Below are 10,044 nucleotides of genomic sequence, written 5' to 3'. Positions count from 1 at the left end.
GCCCCAAGCCATTTTCAATATCTAGAGACTTCTAAAAATTTATTTTAGTATTCGGGCAACTACCCTTTGGTGAGCATAGAGTCAGAGACCTCACCATGAAGCGCACCAATACTACTGCCAAGGCCCCAGGCCATTCTCAATATCTAAAGACTTCTAAAAATTTATTTTAGTATTATAAAAATAATTTAGAACAAAATTGATTATTTTAAACCTATTTTGATGGGAATTAGATCCAACTTCATTAAGAAAACTGTATAAATACTGAGGCACTCTATCTCTACTAGTCACTATGTCGCACACTCGCTTTATCAAAGTGACCTAATAGTTCGCATGACACACAGTTCATATGGATTCATTATTGGACTACCAAAACCAGTCAATAGGTGATGAGAATATAATTTTTGTATATGGATTATAGTTTCCCCCTTGGGACAAGCCTATGTCATGCAGACCTATGCACAATTATCACAATTGGTGCATCAGGGCTATCTCTCACACATATACATGTCACACCTTCAATGGTATCTGCTTCCCAATACGGCTTTCATATATATATGTTGTGGGATGGTCATGATGAGGATTTGTACATGTCACACCTTGAAAAGCTCTTTTAGTTAAACGAATAGTGGTGTTTTATATAGAGCTCCCCATTTGAACATGGGTGGATGCTCAAAACCCAAGAGAATTGATTAAAAAAAATATAAAAAATTAAACAAAAATTCGTGTAAAGGAAAATTTGACCAAAAAGGTCATGCACAGAGTTCAAAATTGACAAATAGGTTTCTCAAGGTTCAGGGGTTATAATAAGTTTTGGAAAATTTTTACGTTGGCTGTCTACCTAACACAACCCAGCTCTTTTACCGGGGCATGAGACGGTCTAAGTGAAAGTTTAAGGTTTCTCAAGGAGGGCCTTTTCCCACGGACATAGCATGGGGCCTTAGTTTTGGCTTTTTTTGGAGCTAAAACAAACAATCTGTTACTGAAAAATGTAGATCATCTTGCCACGCTCATTTTGGCATATGATTTGCAAGAAACACTGAGTATTTGATGGAGTTCTTGTTGGTTTTGAGTATCATGGTTTCGATACAAATCTTTCTTGTGTTCTTCAATTGATTACTCCAAAAATACCAGGTTTATTGCTGATATTTTGTTGGTAAATCGAAGGAGAACCCAACACTATCATTTTGCATCAATAATCGTGCGAAGAGACCTCTAATCGACCAAGTTATGATTGCAGCAAGTCACTGGAAAACCAGTTTTTTGCTACATAAAAAATTGTGCCCATCTTTGAGCTATGGATGGTCATCGATCATGACCACAATCATGACTTTTCTCATGTTAAATCAAAGATAAAGAAATCACGATCGAAATGCATCAAGTTTGAGCTTGATTTGACAATCCAATGTTGAATTGGCATCGAAAGAAGATGAAGAGATCATGCAAACTGATTTTTGCATGAACTCCAAAACTTGTGGACTTCTCTCTAAGATCTCTTTCAATCTGGTCGACGATCATCTGTGGGCCCCATACCAAAAGATCGTGCTCGTCGAGGAGTACGACATATCCAAATTTCAGCTCGATCCGATTGCGAATTGAGAGATCTAAGGATGCAAAGTTTTCCAATTTTTAAGTACTACAAGATTTTACTATTTTTTTAAACTAGTTCAAGCTGTGAAATCCTGAATAATATATAAACAATCCATTTCTAAAAAGTAGGGCTAAAAAAGTCTGTTTCACTTGAAATTCGGGAGTTTAAGGGTTTTTTGGCCTTCAAAATTCATCTCCAACATCTTGGAGGCCATTTGGGGTTTTTCTATACACCTTTGGGGGATGGTACTTATTTACCTTACTTTCCAAACGTCCTGTCATTGCGACGCCCAGCTGAAATTTTGGGGATATCCTTCGGGTACTAATAAATCGCACCCTTGTGCTATTTTTATGGGCTGAGATGATGTCATACTGATATTTTTGAAATTTGAGCTTTATGCTTTGGTGGCCGTTCAGGCCTGCTTGATGTCTGAGAGTCACGGTTCCAACCGTCTCTTCTATTACCGGGTGCCTCAAGCGTACAAACAGTTAAGAGTAGCATTGATGGTGGCCTTGATTTTTGAGGGAATAGAAAAAGACTGGAGAAGGAGAGGAGCGGGTAAGGACCTTTAGGTTTTTCATATTTTCTCTTCGGACTCTTGTGCTCCCTTGATGGGGCGTCTTGTTCTCTCTTTTTTTTTTTTTTTTACCATCATTACCGGTGAACTCAATTGGCTGAAGAGGATTCAAGTTCTGGTGAAGTAGAGAAGCAGGAGGTTTTGGTTTGCATAAGGTTGGCAACGGGTCGGACCACGGTCAGGCCGTCGCTGGCCCTATTCCCTTGAAGCCCTTGGCTGGGTTGGACAGGGTGAAATCAGAAAAAAACAAGGGAAAATATATACATAAATAAGAACCAGGCCAGACCAAACGGGGTCGCGACTATCTTGGCTTGGCCCAAGCCCAGCCCAGCCCTTGAACCACATTTCGTAGCGAGGGCCCTAATGTTTTTGGGCCGGGTCAGGCTACCTGGCCAATTGCTGCCCAATTGAGAGAATTTTTTTTTTTCGTTCAAACGACAAATTACTATTAGAGTGAAAAAGGCTCTTTTAAACGGGGGAATTTATGTCATTTTCAAATATCTTGAGGGTGAATTGTAATTTTTTCAAAAAATAATGAAAAGTCATTCCATAAAATCAAAATGGCAAATAATCCTATATGATTCTCTCTCAACCGTATATATATAGAAATTCAAATGATCGCCTTTAAATTTGATAGAGATTTTTTTTAAAAATCAAATAACAAGCCCATGTGATGATTTATTTATAGATCCATGCCAACATGGAGGAAGCCCAAATCACTGATGCGTAATGTCCGCAAGTTTCCCGAAAAACCGTCCTCATAATCTGCCCCAAAATTAATTGAAAATTTCAAATTTCATGTGTGGAATGTGGCCGCAGCGAATGATAAAGGCGCCTTCACCGGCATTTACTACGTTCAATGTATGAAAGAGGCGTTAGCATATCAACAAAAACAAAGAATTCCAAATCCAGAGAAAAGGAAGAGTCATTTCAGCGAGTCGCGTCCAAAAGAGTGAAAGCCGCACATAAAAACAAAATTTTAAAACGTCCAGGCGGCCCATGCACGTGAAGAGAGAATCCTATGCGCCTCACTACACTAGAGAGGGGACGGGATATATTTGGAGAGAGAGAGAGGATTGATTTTTAATATTTGAGTAAATAAATAAATAAAATATAAAATGAGTGATAAAAAATTACGAGAAATGTCGTTTATTGTAGACTTTTAAATTTTTTTTATAATACCCCTAGGTCTGGGGATAGTATCCCCGGACCATTTCAAGACCGATTTTAAATATCTTTCTTTTAGTTTTTTTCAATTGTCTGAGTCGTGTCTTATGTTTTAAGACTATTGGCAACTAGTATGAGATCCATGCGGTGTTACACCCCATTATAGACGGTATGAGGCTGAAGATTTTGGACCGTTTCAATCCAGTTAGTGGTCCAAGGCCCCAATCCTTGGATTGGGTTTGACCACTTTATAGGCAATCGGAGGATGGAGATTTCGGATTACCTATAATGTGGTGTAACATGACAATGTGGGTAGTTTGAGGATAAGGACCTCGAGCTGCCTGTAATGTGCTCTAACACCATAATCTAGGTAGTCTAAGGATGGGAACCTCGGATTAGTCGCAACTATCCCAATACATAATACACAGCTCAGACAATCGAAAAAAAACTATATAAAAGAAAACAATTTAAAACTTAGTTTGGGATGCCATCCTCGGATTGAGGAGCAATATGGACAATTTAAAAACTCTATAGTGAACGACCTTTCTCATAATTTTTGGCAAAAATTGACAAATTTTGTATTTTATGTATGGGATAATCTACGGGGTAAGATTTCTATGCTTCTCCTACTGCATAAACGAATGGATAGTTGAGATAGCCCTAATCACAATGTCATGTCTCTATACTATTTTATTCATTTATTTTTTTTTACAAACTATTTTGACACCAAATTTTGGGTGTCTACTCCTCTCTTACAGTCACAACTGTATAAAATATAAAAAAATATTTTTAATAAAATAAAATAATCAAAATACCCCTAAAATGTTCAAATTTAGAAGGTATTAATTCAAATTTATCGTATCGGAATGCTAAATCACTTAACATTAACTAAAAAAAAATTAAGAGATTTATCCAAAAAAAAAATGTTTAGAGCACTTTATATACGGACACAAAAGGTTAATGTTAGAGTGAGTTGTGATGTGTGGATTTATTAAGTATGATGTGTCTTTTTTTCAAAAATTTACTTTTCATGATATCTTGTTCATCAAAAAAGGGTGTTTGTGTAAATATCATTAAAAACAATATGTGCTTTTCTCATTTTCATAATGGAGTAGAGTTGAAATTCTTATTAAAAGACAATGATTCTGGATGGAGCCCACATGGACTCGAATACAATTCGAACTGGAACCAATCCATTAGATCCATATCTTAGACCTATACCATGACCTAAGTCGAGTCTACCTGTCGGGTCTTGGGTCCATGGGTCCCAATTGCCACTTGGGGTCCCAAACTTTCAACTTCTATTTTAAAACCATTGGAGAGTGAGAAAAAGGATCTAAAGAGAATGTAGGATCGGAGAAAGAAAAGTACACGTTAAGGTAAAGTGAGTGGGCAGTCGATCGTCCAATCGACCCGGCCAACCCAAACTTGCCAAAGTATCTAGAGTTTGGTGCTCAAACTCGGATCTTAAAAAAGAATTAAAAAAATTATTTGTATGATATGTTTTTATTTTGGGTTTCGTTTATAGGGTTGTAACTTTAAACAATCCAATTAAAGAGCACCTCTAAATTTTATTATAAATATAATATTGATATAAATTTTTTTATAAATATAATATTGATATAAATTTTTTTATAATAGTTTGAGAATCTATTTTTATATCTAATTATATAATTTTAAATTTCAAAAATGGTTCAAATCAAGTATATATATATATATATATATATAAATCTTGAAAATGGACCGTTCAGATAGTGTGTTGCAAGATACATTATTTCTGGATTTGAAATCTTTTTTTTCTTTTTATATTCATATATCTCGATGTCGGGATGATCAATTAGAGGGTTTTTCAGCATCTAAACAACCTTTTATGATGGACTTTTGAGGCGTATCTTTAATTCTGCATTTTAAGGTTGTAACCTTATACACACTTTTTCGTTTTATTTATTTATTTATTTTAGCATAGATTGGAAAGTATTTTGTCAATAAAGTTTAACACTTTAAGGCATGTTTAAGATCTAAACCGAAAGGAAGCAAAATCTGGTTTTGTCGCTTCAGTTAGATTCAAACTGCTTTGGGCTACTTCGGTCAGATTCGAGTCAGCAGCGGGTTGATACAGCCGAAGCAAATAAATATCTATATAAAATTATTTTTTTATATTTTTGAATTTGTGAATTTATATATATATATATATATATTATTTATAAATATCTAATTTAGTTTATTAAAATTTTAAAAACAATCTGAAGTCTTTATTCGAATCGACAAAGCACAAGTTACTTCATGTTTCTCACTAAATCGAAAAAGACTTCGAAGCGAACTTGACAACATTGGCATGTGAAAGGCGGGTTCCAATGCAAGTTGTAGTTTCTTGCAAAGTGGAAAGTGGAAGGGAAGGAAAATTCTATTACGGACTAGCTTGCATTTCTACATATGTGGTCAATGATCTATCTAAAAATAATTGAAACCAACTGTCTAAATATGTTTTTAATAAAAATAATATTTTTATTTTAAAAAATTTATTTATTTTCATATTCATAATTTTCATGTTAAATATTATATGTCCTTGAAAATTAAATCCAAAAATCCACCTCAAAAAAGTTTTTTAAGAGGTGCCTCATTTTATTGAAAGAAATTGAGCAAGCTCTAAAGAGAGAAAGAGCGGGGAAGTAAGAGAGAGAGAGAGGGAGATGGGAAAAGTAGAAACAAAAGAAAAGCAATATGCATATCTACCGGGTTCCTACTTTCGCTAATTACGGGGTGGGTGGGGACTCGGAGTGCACCAACCCACGTGAACCCCCACCCCACCCTATTCTTTCCAAAAAGCAAGAATGCCCTCCCACCGACAACCAAAAGTGAACCGGACAAATTAAATTCATAAAAAATTGAAACGACATCTACAGCACTTACGAATCATTGCTTTAGCGGGAGCATACTGTACAAACGTAGACAATCCCATAATCCCATTGATCCCAAGTTTATCGAATATCAACTGTTTAGGGGTGCGAAAGTGAAACTCACCTATGTCAAGATTTTAATATTGAAAATATTTGGGATAGATCTTATAGGACCTTCCTCCATATGTGTAGAGGATTTTAAAAATTCATTAATTGGTAGACTGATCTCTAAAAAAGTTATCACATAAGGATGAAATTTGATTTTTTATAGATACGTATCAAATTTAATAAATTTAATTTAATAACGATTTTTTGAGATCTTACGCACATAAATCAACAAATTTAATGGTGATCCTTTGATGTACTACAGGTTGAAGAAGATCCTGTAGAATCATTTCTCTTATAAAAAACTTAATAAATATGGTAGATCGCTTGGGTACATCAAAACAAAAAACGGTAGATCGCTTGGGTACATGAAAACTAAAAAAATCTAAAATAGTACAAAAAAAAAAAAAAATTACTTGTTAGAAAATGCACTATTTCAAAAATTTTAAAATTTATTTTTTCACTCTTGTCTACACATCTTGATGTCGAGATAATTGAGGATATTTAGGCATCAAAACAAACAACCCCTTACAAAGAAATTTTTGAGGTAGGCTCTAAGTTGATGGTTCAGAGCCTCAGCTCTATACAAGCTTTGCTTTTTCCATTATGTAATAACCTCTAAAGGATAATGCAACAATATTTAGATAACAATTTCAAAACAGTATAATTCACTGCAATCTTACATCTTCAACGCAGTAATCTCCTGTTTTTACAGAGACATGGATAGGGAGAGAGTATGCGGTCTCCTCCAGTCCTTTAATGGAAGCACTGAGAGGGAGAGATAAAAGTTACAGGATCTTCCTCTCTTCTTTTACCTAAGCATTGTGATTACCAGATCTGCACAACCAGAAGACAGGACATACAGAGAGAGATAGATAGAGGAAGTTGAGGGCAAGTTTCTTTCCCTTCTTAATTTGTTGCAGTAACAGTAACAGTGGTAGTAACTAGCTATCCATGGACTGTAGAAGAAGAGATTGGGGATCAGCACTTGTTGGGAGTGAAGCTCACCACTGAGTTCGCGGTGTCAAAGGCGACCCGGGTTCCCTGCTGCTGTACATTGCCGATGATCGACAGCTGCGAGTTCGTGGGGGCGAATGCGAAACAGAAGGTTCCGGTGGAGTCGACCGGGACCAGGTAATTCTTGGCCGGCAGCACCAGCGCCTGCCCTTCTGGGAAATGCAGGGACACTGTCGGCACGTCGACGCTCGCCCTCCCGGAGAGATCGTAACATGTGTCGAACAGCGACACCCCGGACGTCCTGGGCAGCGCCTGTGCGCCCTTCACAAAAGCATCACGCAGGGTTGTGTAGGCTTGGGACTGGAGCCGCGTAATGGCTGTGCCGGAATCGACGATGGTTCCACCATCTCCACCCTCATCCATCTGGAACGAGGATGGTGGGATCGACAGCACCGATCCCCCAACCCCGATCCCCGACAACCCGATGTAGTAGAATGTGTTCATCCGGCGGTTGTGCATCAGAGGTGCCGTCACCGTGCCGGCTGGATCACCGCCGAACTGGAGGGTCGACGAGGAGGATGAGTCCCGGTCGACCAGGCAGTACGAGAAGGTATGAGATCCGAGTTGGGAGGGGAAAGAGAGGGCGCCCTGGCCCAGCCCCAAGAGTCCGGCAGCAGCAACGAAGAGGCCCTCATTGTCGTGGCCGCAGCCGAGGGCGATGTTCCGGACAGGCGCCGACTGTCCGAGGGTGAGGGTCTCGGTGGCGAAGTCACCAACAGTGTAGGAACCGTCGCCGTAGGAGACCTGGTACATGCATGTCGAGTTGTTCCGGCAGGCGGAGACGTCGAGCGATCTGCACACAGACGAGTCGCAGCCAACAGCTCTGTAAGACGATGAGGAGGTGGGGTTGAAGACAGGGTCGGCCTGGTCGTAGCAGTCGGAGCACGGCTCGCACTGCACCCACGAGACGTCGCTGCCGGTGTCGAGAACCATGTACTGCTCGTGCGCCGGCTGCCCGATGCCCACGCGCGAGAAGTACTCACCGCTCCCCTGCTGCATCCCAGAGACAACCGGGCCCTCAATGCCGGATGCCGCCTCCGACGCCTCCTCGTCTTCTTCAATCAGAGGCTCCATTTCAGAGTGTTTGACGCCTTTGGCAGCAAGGGCCACCCGCGCACTGATGCCGCGCACTCGAGCAGCATCCCGCCGGAGGCGAGCAGCCGTGAGGGCGGCGTAGTCCTCGTGGCCAGAGGGTTTGACGGCTTCTCGAGGGTGGAGGCGCACTGTCAACAAGGACTTAGATGATCCTTCTTCTTCGCCTGCCGATTCAAGCTCAGCCTGTTCCTGCTGCTCAGCTGTTGATGAGAGAGAGAAGACATGGCGTGTGGCTTGAAGGGAGGCCGCGACGTTGAGGGTAGTGGTGGGGGTTGGGTGGCTCTGCAACTCCCTCCCCATAGAGAAAACAAGCAGGTGGGTTAGAGAGAGAAAGAGGGTTAGAGACAACACTGAAGCCATTGCTACTCCAGAGATAAAGCTAGAGAGAAATAGATCGAGTCTTTAGAGAGAGAAAGAGTCTCTCTCTCTAATTAGCGTGGGTTACAGAGAGAGAGAGAGAGGGGAATATGTATGGGGGTTTGGAAGGAAGGTGGGTGGGTATTTAAGGGGAATTGTGGGGCCATGCATAAATGATCACGTCATTGGCATTGGTCGAATAGAAAGAAGGTGCAATTATGAAGAGACAATGCTCTCGACCTACTGTTACTTACTCCTGCCCTTTTCTTTATTCGGCGCTGGACGATAATACCCTCTATCAGAAGCGGCTCCTCCAAGGGTAAAACGGTAACTTTTCGACCCAACATAATTTTATACGATGTTAGGACTTGACCAACGTGCTTTATGATTTGGCAAAAGAGAGATTTTTATTGGCAAAAGTTTATACAAATTTTTTTTTTTTTTTTTTTTGTGTCTAAAACGGGAAAAAGTTTTTATGTGGTCGTGACATGTACAAGTACAAAGTAAGGTGCACCTCAAAAAAAACCATGTCGAAAAGATAAGATGTTTTTAAGTTGGAAAACCTTAAAATTAATCTTTTTGATCTTGGGACGTGTGAATATAGAGAAAATAAAATTTTGAGTCATAAAAATAATGTACTTTATAACGAGTTTTTTGGACTATTTATTTTTAAAATATTCAAGTGTTTGTAGATCTGCTCAATCTGTATTGTTTTTTGAAATTTTAAATTTTATAGATAAGGTTAAACATATATTTTTAATGCATTGTAAGATTTTCGACACTGGAACTGTATCTTCAAGTAAAATTCAACGGTGCACCTTAATTGTGTAGTAGTATAAGGTGGATAACTTATACAAACATCCATTTTTATGTGTCTCGTAATATTTTTAGCATTGGACATAGATATATTTACATCGGGATCGCTTTTTATGGAATTAAATTATTAAAACTAGGAAAAGATTTTGATAGGGTTGCAACTTTATGAAAATAAGTAAAGCAGAAAACCTTCAAATCGATCATCTAAGCCTTTAGCATTATAGTTATGAAAAAACTTAGAATTTCAAGCCGTAACAATAATGTACATTGTCAAAAATTATCTAAACCATCCATTTCACTCTAAAACTAAGTGTTCACAGATCTGCAAGATCTGTACCATTTTTTAAACCTCAAATTTTATAATCGGTATTGAAAATTGATTTTAGAGCTATCATGGAGATATTCAATGCCCAAAGTTCTTGTAC

General features: G+C 38.8%; 1 protein-coding gene across 1 annotated transcript; it reads right to left on the bottom strand.

The window, feature by feature from the left end:
• Positions 1-6,973: 6,973 nt before the first annotated feature.
• Positions 6,974-8,919, bottom strand: LOC18433622 (Eukaryotic aspartyl protease family protein). Its single transcript, XM_006843705.4, has one exon. It carries the CDS (start codon positions 8,804-8,806, stop codon positions 7,316-7,318), a length of 1,491 nt encoding a protein of 496 aa, XP_006843768.1. The 5' UTR covers positions 8,807-8,919; the 3' UTR covers positions 6,974-7,315.
• Between the last annotated feature and the right edge of the window lie 1,125 nt (positions 8,920-10,044).

The sequence above is a fragment of the Amborella trichopoda genome, chromosome 12 (assembly GCF_054954075.1).
Source record: "Amborella trichopoda isolate Santa Cruz 75 chromosome 12, AtrichopodaSantaCruz75HAP2 v2.0, whole genome shotgun sequence".
Lineage (NCBI taxonomy): Eukaryota > Viridiplantae > Streptophyta > Magnoliopsida > Amborellales > Amborellaceae > Amborella > Amborella trichopoda.
The sequence above is the reverse complement of the archived record's forward strand: the minus strand, read 5'-3'. Positions and strand labels throughout refer to the sequence as shown.